Source organism: Larus michahellis, chromosome 5 (assembly GCF_964199755.1).
Source record: "Larus michahellis chromosome 5, bLarMic1.1, whole genome shotgun sequence".
NCBI classification, from domain to species: domain Eukaryota; kingdom Metazoa; phylum Chordata; class Aves; order Charadriiformes; family Laridae; genus Larus; species Larus michahellis.
Window position 1 is genome coordinate 39,606,489 of NC_133900.1, and position 24,526 is coordinate 39,631,014.

General features: G+C 40.1%; 1 protein-coding gene across 6 annotated transcripts in view; it reads left to right on the plus strand.

Annotated features, from left to right (window-relative positions):
• Window positions 1-24,526, plus strand: part of LOC141744233 (uncharacterized) — a 68,730-nt gene that overhangs the window by 33,551 nt on the left and 10,653 nt on the right. For 4 of the 6 annotated variants that reach the window (XR_012587368.1, XM_074589726.1, XM_074589729.1 and 1 more), the window contains exons 13-16: window positions 363-465; window positions 15,517-15,556; window positions 16,626-16,677; window positions 19,920-20,031. Coding sequence is in view for 4 of the 6 variants with exons in the window: in XM_074589726.1 (XP_074445827.1) it covers window positions 363-465; window positions 15,517-15,556; window positions 16,626-16,677; window positions 19,920-20,031 (307 nt within the window). In the remaining 2 variants the exon portion in view is untranslated. The remainder of the gene's footprint in view (window positions 1-362; window positions 466-15,516; window positions 15,557-16,625; window positions 16,678-19,919; window positions 20,032-24,526) is intronic. The other 2 variants (XR_012587369.1, XM_074589728.1) reach the window with 1 other exon arrangement.

Genomic DNA, 24,526 nt, shown 5'->3' on the forward strand with positions numbered 1-24,526 from the left:
AGAAGAAAGTTTGTTTGCCAGTTCCACTGAGAGTGAAACCAAGTATTTAGTTTCTTATAAAGTATTATTAGTTATAATACTTAATTATTTAAGAATGCTGGAGAAGCAGCACAGTGTCCTACTGCTCCGAAATACCCAATAGTTGATTTCATGGTAGCAGAATAAAAAAAGACAATGAAATGTTAACAGAAAATTACAGTGATGCTGGATGAAGTGTCACGGAATGAAAACTGTAGCAGTGAGCGAGCACTAAATGTTTCCATTAGATTTAACTTGAATGCAGAGCTACAGTTGTTTTTCAATGAGGTAAACTTTAACTGATGTTCCGCATCTAAGCTAGTCTAATTTCTACGTTTTTGAAGCAGGGTCCTCGGGAAGCTGTTATTTGGCTTGCTGTACACCATAAGCAAAAGGAAGCTGTAGAAATCTTCTCCAGAGAGATTGCACCAGCTGGAACTGGCATGGGTAAGTATTCACAGCATCTTCTAAGAATTTTAAAGTTACGTTTATTTTTATTTTTTTTCCTGAGCATGACTGGTCCCTAAATACTGAGTCGTGTTCAGTTTCATTGCGCTGTGCATAGTGAAATTGTAATTTTTTTAAAAGTATTTATGTTTGGTGTACAAATGGGACCTGCAGACATCAGCAAAATGATAAAATAAAAGTTCTGTTTAACCTCAAATTAATGTGTCTTTATCATTGGATTTTGTATGAATTTGTGGTGTACTGCAGCTATTGCAAGATTTATTTTTTAATTGACGTGTGAGGTAAAGTCAAAATACTGGAATTTAATTATACCATCTTAGTTTTGAGCATATATATTAAGTATCTGCATAAGGGTCACCCAGTGTGAAATTATTTATGATTCTATTGTTTACAAAATGTTTGTTCAAAAAAAACTTCGCATTTGTTCTTTGTAAACGTCACTGGATTATCTTCACTTTCTAGGAGGACTTATTGTTTAATTATTTTGAGCACGCCTTTTTTTTCTTCTGTTCTCCTTCAAGGTCACTTAAGTGTCACCACTGTATTCATCTCAGTTGTAATTAGCACATGCATATATTATGATTTGCTGCTTACATTATGGACACTTGTCCCACTCTTATTATCCATTTAAAACTTGGACAGCTTATTTTGTGGCCTAGACCTGAGATATTTTGCAATGGCTTCTACGTACCTTGTGGAAGACTATATTGAAGACTTAAACAGATCTTCAAAATGAAAATTACATGAGTTTAATCTGAATTTCTCAACTTCCATAGCAAATCTAGAATCCTGATAAATGGAGGGGTGGGTGGGTATTGCCTTGCAGCTAGGGAATTAATAAACATTTTATTTTCAGTGGGTTCCAAACTATATGGAAGTGTGCACATTCTGTGCTGTAGTCTTTATATTGGTAGCAGAGATACAGTTAATGCGGGGTCAGTTGGGTTTGTTTGTTTTGTTTTTTTTTTTTTAAATTGTGTTTATAGAGGCAGGGTCAGTGCATGGTCATCTTCCCCCCCCCGAAGATAGAATGTGATCGTGTAAAACTAATCAGGACTATTCATTATGATAGTTTTTAAAGATTTTTGCAATTCTCAAGGCTGGTTACTAGGTCAGTATTTACCATAGATGTAAGTTGCATCTAAAGACTGTTTTTTCTAATGAATGAAAGATGGTATTTTCACAGTTGAACCAAACTATCATTTCTATAGTTAGTTAAGGATTCATAATTGAAGTAGTTTCTCCTTTTTCATTGTTCAAGTAGACTATGTAACATGCGTGAAAGTAAAGATCTATGCTTATTCTTTATTTTACATATGTATAGACAGTTTCCTAGCAAATATATTTTTGAACAAAGGAGAGCTGGATGGATTTTAAAACAATTACTTATTTTTAAGATCCGAAGCTAATGAATGTATACTTGTCTCTCCAAATTCTTCATCTGTGCTGCCTCTTTCATAAAGCAGCTGCTGTGTATATAACCTCGTTTGGAGTCTGAAATTGCTAGGTTTATGAAGATTTCAGTTTTTTCCTTTCACCAGGTCTTCACAGAATGAAAAAAAGCTAAAAATCTGTGCCACCTGGGTTGGGTGGAGTATGTCTAGTATTGAAATTGAGTTATCAGAATATGTGTCTTAAGGTGGCTGGCGAGCTTTTAGGTCATGTTATCAGGACTCTCTGTGATGAAACAGATGCATTCCTGTGGAGAATCACGTTGGTCTGTCTGTGTGGAGGATGGTGGGGTTGTTGGTTTTGTTTCCTAAAGGAACAGCTTAAACTTTTTAGAACATCCTGTAGCATTTTTTTTTTCTCAAAAAAAAAAAAGTTTCAATTCATAGAACCACTGCTAATGAGCAGCAACGGGAAAGAGCATATTTCTGGAATCATCTGGGTCATCCGGTGATAAACAGCACTTTTGCTTGCCAGGTACAGGACTGCAATAAGGTTTTTGGCCTCTGTGATGTAAATTACTAGTGTCAGAGGGTATCAGAGCTGTTTACTGACATGCTTCCGAGTGCTTGAACAACCCCATAAATAGTAATTTTTTTAATTTGTTGAAGGCCCATTGAGACTGCATCATACAGACACTGCTTTCAGTTGCTGTTGTGTTGTAGATTTCCATATTACCTACACAGATAAACTCTCTGTACGCAGAGAAGGGTCGGATTTGGGATCTAAATGTTTAGTAGGCTGCATGTTGATGTGGAATACTTTCAAGGCAGTGGTCATGAAGAGTCTTTTTTCTTTTCTTATTTTCTTCAGTGAGACTTAGCCAACAAAACAAAAAAAGAAAAATTGTGCAATAGTGCCAAACAATAACTAGTGGTGTACTAGTAACTGAATCAGCTTGATGATGCTTAGTTTGTGACAGTGGTGTAGGCTGTCAGAACTTGCTGTGAAGAGCAGAACAAGAAATGCCCGCTGCTTAATCGTCTTACAACACAGCTCCATAGATGAGGCTTAAAACTCATGTTGGCTAGATGTGTAAGTGATCTTGGGAACAGAAGCCAGAACCAAGATTATCGTTCTTGTCCCAGGTGAATTCTCTAGTCACAGCACCTGATGTTCATTTCCCACCCCCTTCTCCCTTGGCTTTTTCCTCCCCCTCTGTTTCACTGGGCCATTTTTACAAATGATTACTATGCTCCGAAGTGTAACAGCTTCAGCGAGAAGCGGAGCATGCCTCATGGGAGTTTAGTCACTCTTACGGAGGACTGGAGTGTCCACAGGCAGAGAGCCACCCCAAACTCGAACCTCTCATACCCTGAGTGAGTGTTCTGGGCAGTGAGCACCTGAGGTCCCTTTTCATACAGTGCTGCACCGCTTTTTCTCACTGGGCGTTGAGCAAAAATAGCTGTGGCTGCTGTCTCTCACGTGGATGGAGCATGCCTATCAGATGCGGTTTTGCACATCCCACATGGGTCTATGTATGTTGTAACCTTGTGTGGCTCTGTTCTGCCAAAATGGTGGCGGCTGTGGGGATGCACACCAAGTGAGGTTTTAAGCATGTGTGGCTTTTCCTGATGACAACGCAGGCACCCTTTAAGCAACAAAGTCCTGTGTTTCAAGGTTTGCCAGCTTGGTCATGTTCCCCCCATCTCTCCTGTGTTAGTTCTCTTCCAGGACAAGAGGTAGTGGCTATGGCAATGGTTGCAAATAACCTTTCTTATTTTGTATATTCTTTTAATGAAAAACTGAGGAAAAACAGGAGCAAATTATAAATCCTTCATAACCAGCAGCAAGGAGAAAGGAGCTGTCGCTTAGTAGGATGATGTCACCTGAAATGAAACACTTCAGTCCATTAATTTTTTGGACGTCTAGAGAGTGACCTTTGAGAAACAGAGAACAATTATTCCGTCTGTACCAGACAAAAAGGGGAAAAGGGAGGGGGGAAAGGAAAATTTTTGCTCTTCTGCTTGGACTGTGTCTAGTGGTTGTGGAGTATTGTTTTTTAACTGTATTCTTCTTTCACCTCAATAGCAGTTTGATGTTTGTTACTCGATGTGTGGACAGTGGTACAGATAATAATTTCCATGCATAGCACCTTTCATCCAAGAATTGCTAGCAAGCTGTGTAAACACCATCAACTACGCTTTCTAAGGTCTAGTAACATTGGAAAGTAGTCTGTCTGCTTTATAGATGGTTTCCTGAGATAGTGGAAAGAAGCATAACCACAAAAGAATTGGAATCGGAGTCCTTGGTTCTGCTTTCCCTGTAAGACGTGCTGGAGAGGGACTTTACCAATATTTAAGGGGACCAGCCTGGCTAAAATTTAGCAATGGGGAGTGGAGGAGAAGAGGGATAGAGAAAGGAGATTTGATGGTTCAGAATAAGATTGGGGAGTCCTAAGTACTCGTATATTGGAGAGGGAGGCAGCACCAAGCCTAGGCTTTAAGATATACTTGTGTTTATTGGAGCTCTTAGTGTTTCGTCGGGCTGTTTCAGCCTACTAGTCACTACTTGTAGAGCCCTGAGCTACATTTGGTAGGCAGTATTATTTTAGTTACAGTATCATAATACGAGAATTATAAATTGTAGGTAAAAGAGGTATTAATTTCTTTAATAGCCAGTACTAAAAGCCTAGTTTTGGTGGCTTTCACTTAGGCGAAATTTAAATCACTTAAGTCAAAATTTTTTGAGCTATTTGCCTGATAAACTTCATGAAGGACTCTTCAGTTATGGTTTTTCAGACTTTGTGGGGAACAACAGTGAGACAAAAAGAAATTATTTTTCTTCCTGTGATTAAAAAGCATATTACAACAATTTTGTTGAGGAGTGATCTTCCTAATGCTTCACAGCAGAGACTTAAAACTTAGAATGTTATGCCTTGAGTGTCAGAGACGTGCTTTTTATTTCTTCTAGTGAACTTAAAGTTTTAATGTCAGTATTTCTTAACTTTCGACTCATTTTGCAGCTTGATTATTTCAAAACTTTTTTATATCATACATTTTTTGTGTATTTGTATACGTAAAGGGTAATAAAACTTAGGCCTTGTAGAAGGAGAGCACTGCACAATTTGTGATCATTTTGAGAGTGCTGATTCCCCACCACCACCTTATTTATGATGGATCTTCTGAAAATCAGTAGAAGTACAACCATCTCAGGGTGTTGTGCTGATTTGAATTTCCATGTTTCTTGTGAAATCTCACCCTCTGTGTCAGAAAGAAAAGATAAAGGAATACTACCTAAATGTTGGAATGGGCGGAAGCATGCATGTGTTTGTGCTCTGCAATATAGACAAGCAGTAAGACCTGCAAAAGAGAAGTTTAGGAAGGTGGAATCTTTTAAAAAGCTTCCATAATCAAGACTGAAAGACTGAGATTTTCATAGCTATTCCCTGACGTTTTTTCTAATGCATTTTTAGTTCCCATTGTTTTTGTTGAGGATCAGTGGAGCACATGAGCGTACTTGCACATAAATTCTCTGAAATATTATTAAAATTGCAGCTGAATATTTTGAAGTTACTGTATATAGACATGCCATACATGAGAGAGTGATTTGTTGTTTATTTTCTGTTTGGAATGGAAGGCTTTTACTGTAAACTTCTGTTGAGCATGGTATTTAGTTTGCCTGTTCGGACACTTTATCAGTTTTCATTTGGATTATGGTCTTCTGATGGGCTTAAAGGGACACAGCTATTAAAAAAAAAAAAAAAAAAAAAAAAAAAGAGACAAGCATGCCTAATCTGATCTCTTTATCTTTATTTTACAATTAACACCTGAGTTTGTTAAACTTTCAGTTGGTAAAAGTATGCTTTCTGTTTATTTCTCAATACTTTGAAAGTTGATAATAGACTGGTTTTTTTAACAGCACCTAGCAAGTTGGTTTGGTTTTATGCATGTATGGTCTCCTGGAAAAAATAAGCTTGTTGTCTTTAATTCAGATACTTTATTCTGAATAAAATGCAGTGTAGAAGAGGCTCAAGAAGAGCCCTGCTGTGGGGGGGAAACTGGCATTTATAGTTTAATAGAGGTTCAGTAGCTAAGAAATGTTTTACTAATAGCTGAAATCATGTACTGACCCTTATTTCACATTAAGATGACCGGAGTTTGACACTAAGATGACAGCTGGTTAATACAACTTGAGATTTTAAAGTGCTTGAGTATATGTAAATATTATGACTGATCTCCTAAGTGTGTTGGAAGATACTTCCAGAAATGTCCTAGTTCTAACAATTTACTGCAGTCCTCATTTTTTAAGAACAATATTGCAGAAGACAGTTTATCTGCTGTATTCAGAGGACATAGATAGAATAATTTAGATCGTATAATTGATGCCTGTAAACAAAGATTGTACTTATTTTGTACTTCTACTCAACTGTATTGTAAGAACTGCTGAGTATGAAGCCTTGGATGTCAGATTTGTCTAGTTCCATCATTTAAAAAAAATAATGCTTGAGAAGTACACTTCTCTGACTGTTTTTTATATGTAAATATGATATATTTGTCATTCCATAGAATATGTAGTAAATAGATCAATAACCTTTTGGTTGAGCAAATTCGGTCACTGGAAATATAAGGGACAAACCATTTAGAGTCAAAAACTGTAAGCTGGTGAGCAAGAGAGACTGTATTTTGGAACTCAGTGAAGTTTCAAAGAAAGAAGTGTCACCTGATGGGTTTTAAGTTACTAATGCTTTTTAGATTTCCACTAGTCAGAGGATTGTCATGCTTTTTTACTCCAAAACATTTTCCAAAATGTTTCATGCAGTTGTAACATCTTTCACATATCGCATAGTGTTTTATTCTGTTGAAAAATACACAGATTTGTAGAGAAATATTTATTATTGTTTGGCAGAAGTAGATTAAAGAACAAGAAGTGATAAGCCAAAATTGTGTGTGACCATTAAAATAGGATTTGAATAGGATAGAGGAACTATTAAGGAGGCAAAACATAAGGCTCACCCGGTGGATTTTCTGATGGTGGGAAACTGAGAGAGCTATAAGGAACAAAGCTTGTTTTGCTGTGAATTTGCATCTCGTAGGTTGATTACAGGTTCCAGCTGGAGCTTTTCCTGCCATGGGGCATTTTGCAGGCTGTCATATCTATGGCATAGATTATAAAGTAGTAAAACATGGTGGTTCTACATACTGAAATAGGTGCTTGTTTGTGCCGGTCTTAAGCCTTCGTTTTACCAGTGCTGGTTTTCAGTGGATGTACTCCCTGAAACGCTCATGTGAACACCAGAGCTGGTGCAGGGGAGGAGAGGAGAATGACTGACAAGGGATGGGGGGGACGGAGCTGTGACAGCCCTGATTGAGGGCAACACTGTTTTCCCCAGTACTCTTGTGTTTGCCTGCTACCACCGTTCACGGAATTTATCAGAAACTTGCTGTCTTTTCCATATCATATATGGAAATATGATATATGTTTCATATATGATTTTTAAAAGTATTGGTGTTTGCAAGTCCATCCTTGGATGATTTTTGTAGGATAAGAAAATAAAAAAGAGGGGCAGCTGGAGGGAGAAGACATACATAGAGGATCAGAAATGGTGGAACGGTTGTATCAAGGAGCATATCTTGAGTGGACTTCACCTTGTATTATCTACATGTGCGTCTGTCACTACACCACTGCCAGATCACAGGGTGGTGGTGGTTGTGGGGCGTTAGCGTGCTTCAATATTCTTGAGATTCCTCTCCATCCTTCAGATTTGGATGAAATTTGCCATTGGACCCACAATTTGGGATCTTGCAGGTGTGCTGGAAGAATCATGGACAGAAGGAAAAAAAACTGACAAACATAAATACACACACGTATACGCATAGAGGATGATGGTTGTTTTTTCCTAAGGTAGCTGAGCTGACAATGGATAAGATTGGAAGTAGGCTAGAGGGAGGAGTCATTAAATGAAATGACAGGATAAGACTGTATGAAGAATTGTGCAAATTAATCAAAGAGAAGCACTTGCTAAATAATAACTGATTCTTTATCTTGTAGATTCAGGGCAAATTCAAACCTTTAAGTATAGAATCCAAAGGAAGGGTCCCATACCAGCGCTTAGTCACCTAGAAAGAAGTAAATTTAATGCACTTAGTGCCTGACATTTCTCCGATCATGCCTTATATTTGGGAGTTAATTAAATCAGTGGAATTCAAGTGGTGTAATCCCCAGGATTTACTCATTGGTTTTAAATGCCCAGCCACCTTGAAAATTTGTAGTTATCAGGCTGGGCCCTCAGGCACTGTGAGGGAAAATGTTCTCAGAAATGGCAAGCTTTTGAATCATATACAATTGAAGCAAAATAAATACGATATTCAGTTTGATAATTACACCGTACAAATACTGTACCTGCAGATGATCATGAACAGAATATAAATGGATTGGAAGGAAGGTCTCCAACTTAAAGTCCTTCATCTCATTTTGTAATGCATTGGTTTTGTGCTGTTCTGAGGCACGGAAGCTGGCAAATGGTGGTGGTGTTGAGTTGTTTGCCGACTTAGAGAAGTAACTTGTTCAGGAGGGTAACTGGTGGCAAATAGGATGACACTGTGCTTAGTGATGCTTTATCTGCCTTGAACTAATAAATGGAGCTCTGATAGGAAATAGTGGTCATGTAAAGTTTCTGGGAAAGGAGATCAACATCTTCAACTTAGCTGATAATCTTATCGACTTGATACTGCAGCCTGACTGATTCTCTCTCTACAACTATGACAAATTACTCATCTCTTTGTAGATAAAGATAAGCCTTCTTCCAGAAAGGAGGGAAGGAGAGCATCTGCACAGATATTTAAGCAAGCAATGTAAAGTAAGCCTAAAGTACAGCACAAGGAGATCTTCTTAAAGAAGGTGTCTTACGACAAAAGTTGATCTAAGGAGTTCACAATTAACTTTGCAGAAGTAGGTGGGGCCATAGTGACAAGCCCACTATTATGTGGTTGTGCTTCACCTTCCGTTGCCTTATTTCAGTTTTACTGGAGAAGCGTAATGGGCATCTGAGGCCTGGTTTGAGGTGAGGTGTTGTGCGCTGGTGCTGTTTGTTTGCACAAATAACAAATCACTGATTGTAAGCCACAATCAATTTAAGATTTGCTTCATCTTCTCTGCCTGAAGTCTAAATAGGAATTGCATATAGATAAAATTAAATTGTATTTAAAACTGCTCCCATCTTTCTAATGTTAACATAAATAATGGCTTGGATAACTGTAAGACAGAAATTAATATTATGTTGCAACTGCGGTATTGGTGTAGCTTTGCTCTGCAATTGCATTTGTGTGCCAGGGTAGCTGTAGTATCTCCAGAGGCAGATCTGTTGTTACAGTAGCTTGTGCTGGAGAACTTTGCAACAGCAAGCAGCAGTAGAAGGTTATCATAGCCTCGAGGTGTAAGTGGCAGTTGCTCTCAGATGGATTGTTTTCTTGTCGGTGTTTAGAGAACTGCTTTGTTGTAGAAGCCAAGTTCCATTGTGTGAGAGCAGGCGAGCAAAGAGCTTTCTTCGAGAGCTTCCAGGAAGTTGGAATTGATGTTGGAGCAAAATCTGGTATCCTTAATGAGCAGTTCAGCTGCTTAGCAGGAAGTGAGTCATGTGACAATCCACAGATAATTTAAATTAACTAACTTTATGAACTTAGATTTTCAACATGACCTTACCATATCCAGCCTCCTCCCCCAACAACCCAGATAAACCCACTAGGCACATAATACAGTAAAATAACTGCAGTTGGTTGTAATGTTGAATGGCAGTTTTCTGCTTGAACGAGTGCACGGGTAATATGTATAGGGCTGAATCTTCACTGGATCATTTAAAATTGTGTAACACTAATGTAAGGAACGCTTTCGTATTCTTTCCACTACCGCATTCTTTTGAGCAGAACTTACCAGGGAGGGAGGTGGTTATTCATGGCTGCTTTTTTGTTGTTGTTGTTGAAGGTGTTCTTTTTTTTTTTTTCCTGTACTAAAAAACACCATGGGCTTTTTTGGGGGGGGAAAGAGGGGGAGTTAACGCTAACACCCCTAATCCCTTCCAATTGTTCTCAACTGTAGCAACTTCTGAAGGTTGCTGTGTCTTGAGGTTGGTTGGTTGGTTTGTTTTTTCAGCCTCTGGCTAAAAACATAAGTCAGTGAAGTCTGTTTATCTTGTGAATTAGTTGTAATGTGCAAGTTCTGTACTAGCACACTGGCCAAGCTGGCAGAGTGATATTGAACTAACCTTAGGCAAAAGATCTCTTCCATAACTGTAGGTTTATTTACTATAATTACCATCTCTGAATCAGTCATTCAAATGTGCACTGAATGTTAGTTTTGTTGATTCCAAATGTGTGTCAAATTAGAGCAGTGTGATCAAGATAAGGACTATGTAACAGCATCCCTCTTCAAAAACTTGATTAAAACACTGTGTTAATGACTCTTTCTGGGAAATCCCTTCCAGCAAACGTGAATATGGTAAGACTCTATAATCTATGCTGTGTTGTACCATCTATGCTGCCACTGGTATGTGTCCACATTACCAAAGCACTAAATCCAAGCTAAACCAAAAAAGCCTGCTGAGAAGCAGAGGTTCTCAGTGTGAGCTTAGTACCACAACAGCACAGCTACATGGCTTTTAGTCTGTTTGGAGCACAAACAGAGAGAATTCACACCTGGAGGAAGCAAGAAGCCCCTTTTAGCCAGGATTAATTTGGGTAAACACACCATGGGGGCAGCTTTCCACAGCATTTACTTTTAAGGGACTACATAACACACTTGTTAATTCCTAACCTGTTTTAACGTATGCACTTTACTGTTTGTTTCCCCTGTAATGCTATATGGAGCTATGTATCATGGGTGCATGCTATCCATGCCAGAAAGAAGGGTGAGAAGCTATGCTCTGGATGAGGAGACCAGAACTGGAGATGGTTTTAATGGTACTAAAGCCTGGCAACATGATGTTGAGAATAAACATGAGTCTAAACACAATGCTGACTTACTGCAAATCTGGGATCATGCTAGTGACTTTTAAGCCCCTAAATTGCCTATGTATCACAGAGAGAGAATGGGATCTGCAGTACCCAGCACCTTGAAAAAGCAAAGTTAGCCAGTGAAAATGCTAAGAGAAACATACAAGTTAATCTGAAACAGTCTAATAAGCAGTGTCATATCAAACAAGTATTAAAACAAACCATGGTTCAGGTCAGAATTGTTTCGCTGCTCTCTTTAAAAGTAAATAAAACAGCAGCAATGAAACCCCCAAAGCTAAGTTCTTTTTCTATCAAATGTATCACCCAACTGTCATCGGTATACAAAATATTCGGAAGAAGAACCTCAAGATTTATTTTATACTTTGCACCTTTTGAAACAAATTCATCTTTTTGTTCGAAGTCACAGTACATTTTACGTGTTTTGCCTTTTTAACTTAGAATTAGAATCATAGAATTGCTGAGGTTGGAAGGGACCTTTAAGATCATCAAGTCCAACCATTAACCTACCCTGACAAAAGCCACTTCTAAACCATGTCCCTAAGTGCCCCATCTACCCTTTTTTTAAACACCTCCAGGGATGGTGAATCCACCACCTCCCTGGGCAGCCTATTCCAATGTTTAATAACCCTTTCAGTGAAAAAATGTCTCCTAATATCCAATCTAAACCTCCCCTGACATAACTTGAACCCGTTTCCTCTCGTCCTATCACTTGTCACCAGGGAGAAGAGGTCAGCCCCCATCTCTCTACACCTTCCTTTCAGGTGGTTGTAGAGGGTGATAAGGTCTCCCCTCAGCCTTTTCTTCTCCAGGCTAAACAACCCCAGCTCCCTGAGTCGTTCCTCATAAGGCTTGTCCTCCAGACCCCTCACCAGCTTTGTAGCCCTTCTCTGGACACACTCCAACACCTCAATGTCCCTCTTGTAGCGAGGGGCCCAAAACTGAACGCAGTACTCGAGGTGGGGCCTCACCAGTGCCAAGTACAGGGGGATGATCACTTCCCTAGTCCGGCTCACCACACTATTCCTGATACAGGCCAGGATGCTGTTGGCCTTCTTGGCCACTTGGGCACACTGCTGGCTCATATTCAGCCGGCTGTCCACCAACACCCCCAGGTCCTTTTCTGCTGGGCTGCTTTCAAGCCACTCTGCCCCAGTCCTGTAGCACTGCATGGGGTTGTTGTGACCCAAGTGCAGGACCCGGCATTTGGCCTTGTTGAACCTCATACCATTGGTCTCAGCCCATCGGTCCAGCCTGTCGAGATCCCTCTGCAGAGCCAACCTACCCTCAAGCAGATCAACACGCCCGCCCAGCTTAGTGTCATCTGCGAACTTACTGAGGGTGCATTCGATCCCTTCATCCAGATCATTGATAAAGATATTAAAGAGAACCGGCCCCAGCACCGAGCCCTGGGGGACACCACTTGTGACCGGACACCAACTGGATTTAACTCCATTTACCACCACTCTCTGGGCACGGCCATCCAGCCAGTTTTTTACCCAGCGAAGAGTACACCTGTCCAGGCCATGAGCAGCCAGTTTCTCCAGGAGAATGCTGTGGGAAACGGTGTCAAAAGCTTTGCAAAAATCCAAGTAGATAACATGCACAGCTTTTCCCTCATCCACTAAGTGGGTCACCTTATCATAGAAGGAGATCAGGTTTGATAGGCATGACCTGCCCTTCACAAACCCGTGCTGACTGGGCTTGATCACCCTGTTCTCCTGCATGTGCCGTGTAATGGCACTGAGGAGGATCTGTTCCATGACCTTCCCAGGCACCGAGGTCAGACTGACTGGCCTGTAGTTCCCCGGATCCTCCTTCCGGCCCTTCTTGTGGATGGGTGTCACATTTGCTAACCTCCAGTCAGCTGGGACCTCCCCGGTTGTCCAGGACTGCGCATAAATGATGCAAAGTGGCCTGGTGAGCACTTCCGCCAGCTCTTTCAATACCCTTGGGTGGATCCCATCCGGCCCCATAGATTTGTGCACCTCCAGGTGCTGAAGCAGGTCCCTCACCGTTTCCCTTTGGATTACAGGGGCTTCATTCTGCTCCCCATCCCTGTCTTCTAGCTCAGGGGTCTGGGTACTCAGGGAACAACTGGTCCTACTGCTGAAGACTGAGGCAAAGACTTCATTAAGTACCTCAGCCTTTTCCTCATCCTTGGTCACTATGTTGCCGGCCCCATCTACTAGAGGACAGAGATAATCCTTAGTCGTCTTCTTATTGCTAATATATTTATAGAAACTTTTTTTGTTGACCTTGACAACAGAAGTTAGGTTTAATTCTAGCTGGGCTTTGGCCCTCCTGATTTTTTCCCTACATAGCTTCACTACCTCTTTGTAGTCCTCTTGAGTGGCCTGCCCTTCCTTCCGGAGGCCATAGATCCTCTTTTTTTTCCCTAAGTTGCAACACTAGCTCCCTGTTTAGCCAGGCCGGTCTTTTTCCCCGACGGCTTGTCTTCTGGCACATGGGGACAGCCTGCTCCTGCGCCTTTAAGACTTCCTTCTTGAAAATCATCCAGGCTTCCTGGGCTCCTCTGCCCTGGAGGACTGCCTCCCAGGGGACTTTGTCAACCAGGCTCCTGAAAAGCCCAAAGTCCGCCCTCTGGAAGTCCAAGGTAGCAGTTCTGCTGACCCCTCTCCTTGCTTCTCGCAGAATCGAAAACTCTTATCATTTCATGGTCACTGTTCCCGAGACAGCCTCCAACCTTCACATCCCCCACAAGACCTTCCCTGTTTACAAACAACAGATCCAGCAGAGCACCTTCCCTAGTTGGCTCTCTCACTAGCTGTGTCAGGAAGTTATCCCCAGTACATTCCAGGAACCTTCTAGACTGTTCCCTCCCTGCTGTATTGTATTCCCAGCAGATGTCCGGCAAATTGAAGTCCCCCACGAGGACAACAGCTCGCGATCTTGAGACTTCTCCCAGCTGTTTATAGAATATTTCATCTGCCTCCTCATCCTGATTGGGCGGTCTATAACAGACTCCTACTCCGATATCCGCCTTGTTGGCCCTGCCCCTGATTCTTACCCATAAACAGTCAGTCTCATTATCACCATCATTAAGTTCAAAGCATTCATAACACTCCTTAACATACAGGGCCACACCCCCGCCTCTCCTTGCTTGCCTATCCTTCCTGAAGAGCCTATAGGCATCCATGGCAGCACTATAGCTATGTGAGTCATCCCACCACGTTTCTGTGATGGCGACTACATCATAATTATCCTGCTGCACAATGGCTTCCAGCTCCTCCTGTTTGTTGCCCATGCTACGTGCATTAGTGTATAAGCACTTCAGCTGGGCTATAGGTCCGTTCTCCTTTTTACTGGCAGGAGCCGAAGTTCTGCCACCCCCAGACTTATTCCTAAGGAGCCTGGTTACGCCCCCTATCTTTTCCAAGTCTAGTGCCAGCATGCCACCTTCAGGCTTTTTGCTAGCAAGCTTGGATCTATCCCCATCCCCCTTCAAATCCAGTTTAAAGCCCTGTCAATGAGCCCCGCCAGCTCCTGCCCTAAAACCCTTTTCCCCCTCTGAGACAGGCTTTTGCCGTCTGTTGCCAGCAGGCCTGGCGTCCTGAAAAGCAGCCCATAATCAAAGAACCCAAAGTCCTGCCGATGACACCAGTCTCTGAGCCAGGCATTGAACAGCTGGCATTTCCTATTAATCTTCTCATCAATCCTCGCAACTGTTGGGATAGAAGCAAACACTACTTGTGCTCCTGATCCCCTAACCATCCGTCCCAGGGCCCTGAAGTCTTTCTTCATTACCCTCAGGCTTCTTCCTGAAATTTCATCATTGCCTAACTGAAAAATCAATAAAGGGTAGTAGTCAGCAGGCCTAACTAGGGTAGGGAGTTTCTTCCGGACATCCTTAACTTTGGCCCCAGGGAGACAGCAGACTTCCCTACAGATTGGGTCTGGTCTACATATGGGACCTTCCACTCCCTTCAGAATCGAGTCCCCTACTACAAGGACCCATCTTTCTTTCATAACCGAGGATGTTGTTATACGAGGCATAATCTGTCTTGGCCTCAGTGACAACTCCAAGTTCAGCAAGCTGTTGTCCTTCTCATACTCCGGTTCCCTTTGCAGAACATCATATCCGTTCTGCAAGGGCACCTGGGATGGTGTGGGGGTCACCTGGGTGGCACGCCTGCCACGCCAGACGGGGACTTGTTGCCACTGGCCCCTGTCCTCTGAATCTCCATATTCAGCTGTGCTGCTAGAGGGTGGGGAGTGCTCTGTATGTGGAGCTCTGTCTGCCTGAGGTGCTTCTTTCAGGGAAGGCAGGATGTGACTCCAGTTATCTGTCTCCTGTTCACAATCCCTTATACTTCTCAAACGACTTACCTCCTCACGGAGCTCCATCACTAGGTGAAGGAGTTCCTCTGCCTGAGCACACCTCCCACAGGTCTGCTCAACACCGGCTCAAGAGCAGGGCACACCCTGCAGCCTGACACTTGTATAAAATGTTCAGTTTTATTAATTTATGAGAACATAACGTAATTTGCTAGGTATTTCTCAGTGTTTATTAAATGTGCATTATAGGAACGATTCGAGCTATGGTAAGCTATGAGCTCTAGTGTTTTGAAGATGGCTTTAACAGTTCTTTTGTGAATTTTATTTCCATTTCCAGCACCCGGCCTCACTGGAATTGTTGGAGGGCGCCCCAGAGTGTAAGTTAACTCCTGATCATTAACTTGTTGTCATGTTTGATGGTAGCGTTCCTATCACTCACCATCACCACCTTCCCCAACTTCAAACAGCAACCACAGAAGCAACTAAAGTCTCTCCATTGCACACCATGCTTAATAACTGATAACAAGATAATACTGAATGCTGCAAGATATGTATGCAAATAGTAAAATTCTGTATTGAATTATTGAACATGAGTTACGTAAGTCTCTGATCAGATCATAACAATGTCTTTGCTTAATAAGCTGTAGGGAGAACTTTAAATGGGACTTTATGGCAGGGCAGTAGCTCAAGCATGTGCCAATACAGGCAGATTTGTGGACCAGATTTCTCTTGTACCTGTTAGTTTGGAATATGGGCACAGCAAACGTACATCTGTACCAGCCCACTTCACCCAGAAGTGTGAGGTCAAATGTACCAGAAGATCCCACAAAATATTAGCATGAACCCATTGTGTGAGCAACCTGAACAGAATAATTTTGAGCATATACAAAAAATAATTCTGGTTTGGTTCAGTATTTTTCTAGATATGGCTAAAATCTGCTCATGATTTATATGCTCCCCTTTCCATACTTATTCATGAGACCATCTAAAAACTTTCGTGTCCCTAAGCAAATTACTTCAATATGTCTGTCTTGCATATGGAGGTGGGGGAAGAAACTGTAGATATATTTCCAGTAGCTCTGTATAACTAGGCTAGGTATCGGTGTGGGGCTAATGACAGTGCAATAGATTTCAATGTCATGAAGTGCATCCTTTGTCAAGAAAATATTTTTGGTATGTTGGCTGGTCCATGTCTCCCCTTACCCCCAGTTTTTTTCTTCTTTTTTATTTTAAATAAAATCTTACTTTCTTAATAATGAAGTGTAACGAATTTCTGTGCTTCTTAGACTTTCCAAAATTGTTTGGAAAACTGTTGCTAATCATGGCTAAATAGTTTTTAATTTCCCAAATGTTTGTCTGGTGTATGAATAGTCTAAATATGTATGATCTGACATTTTCATTAATTTCTGGTTAAAGGCATTTATGCTTGTTGTTTTGTGTGTCTAGGTCTCCAGTTTTGAAGCCATTTTTCTTCTATTATCCCAAAAGCAATGTTCAGGTAAGACTTACTGCTTAAAGCCTGCTCAGTTCTCTTTGAAGTCATTTGAAAAATTCTGCTGACTCTGGCATTTTTCAGTGACTTTGGAGTCCTAAAACTGCAAAGTATTCTGGTAACTTTGATTAAAAAATATTTTCCCAGAGACTAGTGTTATTCACACAGAATGTTTTACAGCAGTTGAACTTGACAACGTTACATATTAATTGCTTTGAATTTTGAAATATCTTGGATCAAAACTGAGCTTCTCTTTTCAGGTTCCTAGAACTGTAGATTTGAATTATTTTTACTGCACTTGCAAAGAGTGCTTATGAAAATTTTTTATTTTTTATTTTTTTTTAACGTTAATGGTCCCTCTTTAAAAAGAAGGTAATTGGGTGTTCAGAGAGTTGAACAGTGATCTTGTGGACACGTCTTCTGACTTTTTTTTTGGGGGGGGGTGGGGTGGGGTGTGTGTCTACAATTTGTATATACTATTGGAAATAAGTATTAAAATTGGTGGATTTCCTCTGATTCACCCAGATTTTACTTTAACAGAGAGTTGGGCCTTTTCCTCCCAAGTATCCTGCCTGTAAAAATAGGAGTAATGATTTCTGCTCTTGCCTATATTGCAAAAACTGTAAAATTATGAAAGCCTGTGCAACTATTGTGATGAGTATCATAGAGGAGTCTGTGAATGAGTTCTCTCTCTGCGGCCCTATTCAGTTTGTAACAGTAGTTTCTTTCAGTCTGAGAAGTGACGGTTCAGATGCCTAGGCAGTCCTAGGTGAGAAGTTACAGCGTAAGATGAAACGTTGAGCTGGAGTCCTACTTCCTTTCTGTTATGCAGGTACCTCTGTGTAGATTGAAGTCTTCAAGAAAAGCTTAAAGAAACTGGTTTTACTGAAAACATAAAATGTTTGGATTTATAAATGTTCTCTGCTTTTCGAATGCTGTCAGATACTTAATTTATTGAGACTGCAGACAAAACTGCATATATACCCTTCTTTCTGCAAGGCCTTTAGCTGACTTCTAGCTATTGCGTGCATCTCATGCCGAGGCATCTTAATAATGATGCTTCTGACTCAGTAAGGGCTTTCTCACTCATTCCCCATCAAGAAAATGGCCAAAGGCCAGAACGTTGGTCTGTGTTAGAGCACAGGTATTGTGACGGGCTTCTGCTTAGGGTGGTGAAGGGAAGCCTTAGGAGCACAGGCAGCAAGGGAAAGGGGGCGGGAGAGAGAAAAAAACCCAAACAAAACCCAGTTGATCTAAAAAAAAAAAAAACCTCTGTAAAGTGATTATCAATAATCAATTTAAGTGTTTCGAGCATTTCAGAAAAGGACTGTTTCTCCTTCTTTAACAAGTATACAGTGCTTAGCTCAAATAAGCCCAAATGTCTCATTTTTCTTGTAGTAGGCAATAATTTAAGATTAATTTTACAGAGGTGATGCTATTTAGTTATTAAGACTAAGTCTATAAACTGTGCATAGTGGAAAAACATTTAAAAAACCCCACCTTTCTTGTCATTTAAAGAAGTTTGAGGATTTTATTTTTATTGTCACTTATATTTTGCTTCATACAAATGGCTTGTCTTTGCTAAATTTAGTATGAAATTATTATCTTTATGGAAGTTTAACCAACTGCTGTTTAGTTCATCAGATTCAATGTAAACTTATTAATTAGCACTGTGTTCCAGACTTGTTAAAGTGCTGTTGAGATTAAATAGTAGTCTAATTTAGCAGGGAAAGAAAATCAAAATCCTTGCTCTAGGTAGCTAATCTGACAAATGAACTGTTACGCTATTAACAAAATGCCATGTGACCTATCGCTGTTGTACAGCAGTAATATTGAAGGTTACGTAAAAGCATGATGTAAGCGATTCAAGTCCTTGATTCAAAGTTTTAGCCGTGTATTAACAACAATGGTTGGATCGAGAGATTACAGAGTAAGTAAGGTATGAATTAACTGCTTTTCTAGATTGGAAGTTCGGTTACAAAGAGTCTAGTTGCTCTAGTTCAGCATTTGACCTAAAACAAAAAAAAAACTCCATAAGGAGATTTTTCAGATATGTTTTGCCACAGTGGATTCTTTTGTTTTGTGTTTGATAACACCTTTCTTCTGGCTGTCAGTTTGCATTCAGTGTCTCATTTGTTGTTTCCACTGCTCTTATGCAATTGTCCCGACTTCATCACAGATCGCCACTGGTTTTACAGTGCAAACAGTAGTTATTTTCCGTGTGTGCTTTTTCATGTTTAAAAAGTAACGTAAAACTTTATTTAGGGAGAAAAATTCTAGCAAACCTACTGAAGGCAAGAACAGCTTTTCTGAAATATATATATATTTTTTAAATCTTCGTCTTGCATAAGCATTGGAGGTCACTATTAGCTACAGAAAGAGGGCTAAGTGCAATTATTTTGCATTTGCTGACAACTGAGCACCGCTAACTGCTGCAGCTAAGTTGCTGTATGTTGTTTTGTTGTGGCAGTGTAACCTGGCTGTATGTCTGAGTCTTTAGTACCAGGAGTCCTCCAGTGCAGATGAAATGGATGCATTTAATTTTTCTACATGATTGTTCTATATGATTTAACCAGAGAAACCTTGGCTTATATCTTAAGTGAGTAGCCCAATCAGCTAATGAAATAGCAGACTTGACTATGTATATTTTTGGGATTTTTTAGGGGTGGGGGTAGTGATAGTTCATCATGCAAGATGAACAGCATGGCATTTTTTTATTTCATATTCTCATCTCAACATAAACCCCCAATATTCAGTATTAATTTCTTCTTTTTGTAAGTTGCTTTCACAAAATTTATTTGTACATGAATTTAAGATCCAAAGAGAAGTTTGTCATTAATACGGACAGTGACATTATGAAGAAAAGGGGGTTGTACCATGGAACAGCTGGAAGCTTTCAAGTTTTGGGATCCAAGTGTCAAGAGCTGTGACACGAAATTCCATGTAATACTGCTGTATATAGGGGGAGATAGAAAGAGAGAAATTCGTCTTCCTTTAAAACGTACCTGACCGGATAGAGCATTTCTTTGATTTTTATACTTTTTTTCCCGTACACAGAGATTTCTTTTAGGTGTATAATGAATCATTATTGTTATTGTCACTTTTCCAAAGGGAGGGACAGAAGCTTATCCATAAAGCTGTTACTGAAAATGGGCCAGATCAATACCTAATTAGAAATATAATTTACTTATTCACATGTCACACTGGACTTCTAATTTGATGGTTTGAAAATGGGTGTTTCTTTCCAGATAAACCTATTTTTAAATGGGCAGCATGTTGAGACATTTGAGGAGGATCTCACGTTTACATCAGATGAGGTTGTTCCGTCTGATCCACCTAAGATCAGCAGTGAATTGAAAGGTATGCCTATCCTTTTAGTTGTGAATGTATCATTTGCTGTCTTTGTCCTGGAAAATCTTGCTAGATTTTGTCTGTGAAATGTATTTTACCTGTTTATACTATATATTTTTGAGCCTGTTGCAAAATAGTGAAGCTACTTTTCTTATAAGGAAGCAGGTTGGCATCACACAGTGTTAAAAAAAAAAAAAAATTATTTGAAACTATAACAAGTATGTAAGTAAATTGTTATTCAGAAAACCTAAGTCTTAGACACAACTGAAGACAGTTGAACACTGGCTTGAAATTGAAACATGGCTTCAAAGTATACTGCAGTCTTACTTGTTAATCCTGGAAATGGTTGGGTTTACCTTACATCAGAATAGTTATGTTCTGAATGGAGGACAGACCTACAGAATCCTTAGCGTTTAGATAATTGAAATCTGGCCCTATTGCATACGGCACCTTTCACAAAATGAACACGAATGGGATCAACCTGGAAGTGGTGACTTTTAAAGAAAACGCACTAGGCTAATGATCCAGCATGATAATTCCTGTGTTGCTGTTAGACTTGTGTCACCGAATTCTGTGAAGAAAGAAAAGAAGACACTTGAGAAGGGAAAACCAGTGAGCTGAATTGTGCGGGTCAGGATGAAAAGGAAATGTTCAGAGTTGCTCACACAAGCTAGGTACTAGGTTACAGATTACTGAAAGTGCTAGACATTTGAAGATTTTAATATTCTTTCTAATGGCAGAACTATATATGGTATTTCTTAACAGATAGCATGCTTCATAATTACCTTTTGATCCAAACAGAATCTTTATTACCTTCTTCCTTCTCACCAGAGAAATGAGAGAATTAATTTAAAGCTGTGGATGGATATTTTCAAATCTAAATCAGGTGGCTGTACCTGAAGATTACTCATTAGAAATACTTCTAAAAAAATAATATTAATGCTGAAAGAGTAATTCAGGCATTTAAGTCTGTGTATACTCAAAAAAATTAATGCTGTGAAGGCACCAATATGTTAAGATCTATTCTGGATTCTAGATATAGGTGAGTAGTATTTCTCAAAATAGGTAATAGAATAGTGTAATGACTATTTACAAGTTAGTAGGGAATGTTCTGTATCTTATAGAGAAATTTTGAAATACACGTATGACAATGTGTTTGTTGCTGTTTGAAAGTCACTGCTACTGGAGATGCCTGGTGGCCATGCGTGAGTTCATTTTCCCTGTCTATTCAAACATCTCTTCAATGTGATGATTTATGTGTTGCACAGAAACAAGTTAAGCTCTTAAATATTTTTCAGCTCTTAATGTCCGTCTCAAATCTAACGTCACACCAGCATCTCTCTGATACCTGGGAGTTCCCGGGAGGGCAGGGGGGGATTCACACCATCCAACTGGGCGAGTTAAGGAATAGGAAGTCATTATTCTGTTTAATAAAGGGGTTAGCAAAGGTTGTGGTATTTTATTTTTTTCAAGGTGACTACAATGATAAATATTGGAGAAAGAAAAGCTATTAGACTCCCCGTTGCCTTCTTATCATTTGAAAAAACTTTCTGAGGTGCCTGACATCAGCGTTTATGTACTGAATTCTTTAGGCTTTATTCAGGCAAAACACCACTTTTGAGGGACAGCAGAGCTCCTCTGGTTGTTTCCCCTGAGAAGGATCTCTAAACTTTTGCCCTTAGTTGTAAATAGAAATGTTTTCTGTATGTGACTAAATACTTACCTACTTCTGTGGCTTAACACATGGACAGCATGGATGAGAAATAGACAAATGGGTTAGACTGTAAAAGGAGTAACTTCTGCTAAAACATTTTCTGTCAGCATTTATTAAGGAGGGAAGTATTTTTCCTAGTTTTATGGTTATCTCAAGTGTAAGGGACTGTTAGTTGTCTTTGAATAGATAAGAGAAATATGTGAAAATGGATTTCAAAAATGCTGCTAGATGTGGTTCTGGGAGGGTGGAATTTGAATTCACTATTTGCCCTAGCTTTGAAGGAATTCTTTAGTAGATTTGTTTAAGCTGTTTATTAAATGAAAACAACTTCCTGATAAACAGATCATGAAAGATAAATCAATTAGGGTAATAATAAATGAGGACACCAGAACACTGTCTTGCACTGGTTTTGTTTAAAGGGAGACTGTCAAAGACTGTCTGTGTGAAATGTCTGATGGAGAAAAGACTTGTACAGCTTATACAGTTTAAACATTGTCATACTTCAGCCTTTGAAGAAGCACTACTTTTTTTTTTTTTTAATCGTGTATTGAATGAAATTATTAAAAATAAGGTCTTTGCTGTGGTGTATGGAGTGTGGTAGTCTAGTCCAAAATGAACAAGCAGCTTTAGCTGGACTCTTTCAGATTCTCTTTAAACAGAGTTGTTTAATCAAAAATAATATTCCCCAGTTAAATAAGTAGACCCTTTAATATTTTCTGCCAAGTTTCATGGCACACTTCTGCTTGCACTTTTCACGGAAGTGAACATGGAAAAGCCTGTGAGCATCAAGCTCAAAACAAACCTCGTGCGTCAACTCTTTCATGGTAGGCTTTCACCATTTCAAATTTCATGCTACCGTGGCTTACTGCCAATGAAGAACCATTGTGCCAAACTAAACTGTAATCACTCTTTCACCTCATCTTTGACAGAGACACAATATACCTTACAAAAGTTTAGGTCTCAGTTAAAGCAGTTTAACACTGATAGGTTGTTGTTTGGGGTGTAGGTAGATGTTCTCTTTCTGATCCAGCTGTACCCGTAGAAGAGGTTGCTGTGGTGTGAGCCCCCAGTTGATCGTTATTGTTTTCCCTGTTAACTGCCACTCCAGTGTGCCAGCAGAGCTGCTCTTGGAAGTGTTGCCTGACCTGTTTCAACCAAATAAGTACCATGAACTATGATACAGTGTACAAACTATGTGTCATGTTGTAGTGAGGCATTTTTATCATTCACAAGATCTCCCAGCCCGTACCCAATGAACTTTTGGGATCTGTCCAGCTGCCACTGCCATAGACTTGCAGCCTCCCTTTCTGAACGGGACAGTGAAAACTGCAGCCAGTAGGATTTGGACATAGTTTCTTCCTTACCCGGCTTTGGTAAAGCTCTTTATGTCAGCTTGGCTCATGTCTGAGGAGTCATCAGTTCTCTGTGGGCAGGAAGGAGTTGAAGGTAATGATGATTTGGCTAGGGCTGGGGCTGGCTTTACCTCATCACTTGACGCAGTTCACGGTATGCGTATCTACCCATGTCTTAATAGTAGGTGCACTGTATTTTAAATCATACTTGAACTTACCACAGTGTTAATTTTGTTTTTAAGTATAATTTAGACATTCATTTGTATCTTGGGTGAATTTAAATCAATATAGTTACACTTCTGAATACAGCATGCCTTTGGTCAGCATTTAGAGCATAAAGTCTTTAGTATTAAGTCTCTTTCTCCCTGAAATTAACAACAAAACCACAAAGCCAGGACAATAGCTTGATATTGTCATCAGAAGCAATAATAATACAGAAAAGATACTGATGGATTTCCAAACTGCTTTGTGTCTTGCAACGTGAAGTTTGTCTGATATAATTGATTTACAAGACCCTCTCTTCAATTTCTTAAATTTGACAGTTTTTAATACATTAGACTGAAATTTTCTGTGACAAGCATATGCCCAAGGCTGAATTGTTTGGTGTTTTTTTTAAAAAAAAAAACAACAACAACAAACAAACAAAAACAAAAAAACCCCAAACCATTTGGACATTTTTAGTTGTGTCCTGTGGCTGCAACCAGCAGCTGTAGCACCAGCAGTTGTGCCAGAAAACAGGGAAGCTGTCGCTTCCCTGCTCGGAATGTTCCCCCTACTGCTGTCCAAGGAGCAGAGAGGGGGAGAGCTGCAACTTGTGTGCAGAAGGATGAGAAAACAACAGGAAGGGGAGAAAACAACAGGAAGGGGACAGGGGAGAGGGCAGCTGAGGGGTGAGAGGTCTGCATGTGAGTCAGGAGCTTAGATGAGTCTGTTGGTGATGCTGCGACTGAAAAGCCAGGGATACTGTGAGAGCTGATGCGGCTGTAGGGAAGTTGGATCAGAAGCAAAACTGGCTGGAAATTGCTAGATGCTCACTGCCTAAAAATTGGGATATAACTTGTGCTTCAAGTTTCACTATTATGCTGCTGTTGGCAAATAACTGAAACTCAGTGACTAAGCGACTGCCTGATCTCTTGCTTTGAGGAACAGAAACTTAGATGGTGACGGCCAACTACTCTTAGCAATCAGTGATTGCAAGAGGTCTGTGCCATGTAAGTTAACCATCAAACCTCACGTATAAACTGTGTGGATCCCACAAGACTGAATTTCTGGATTTGGGTTTGCTTTTTTTTGATACATAGGTGGATGAAAAGAATACTTAATATGAACTTTGTTCAATGAAGTGCAACAGTCCTCATGTCCCTAAAGGCCTGAAAGTCCAATACTAAGACATTGACAAGTTTAAAAAATTAAGATTGGCTTCCTATAGAGCATGCAT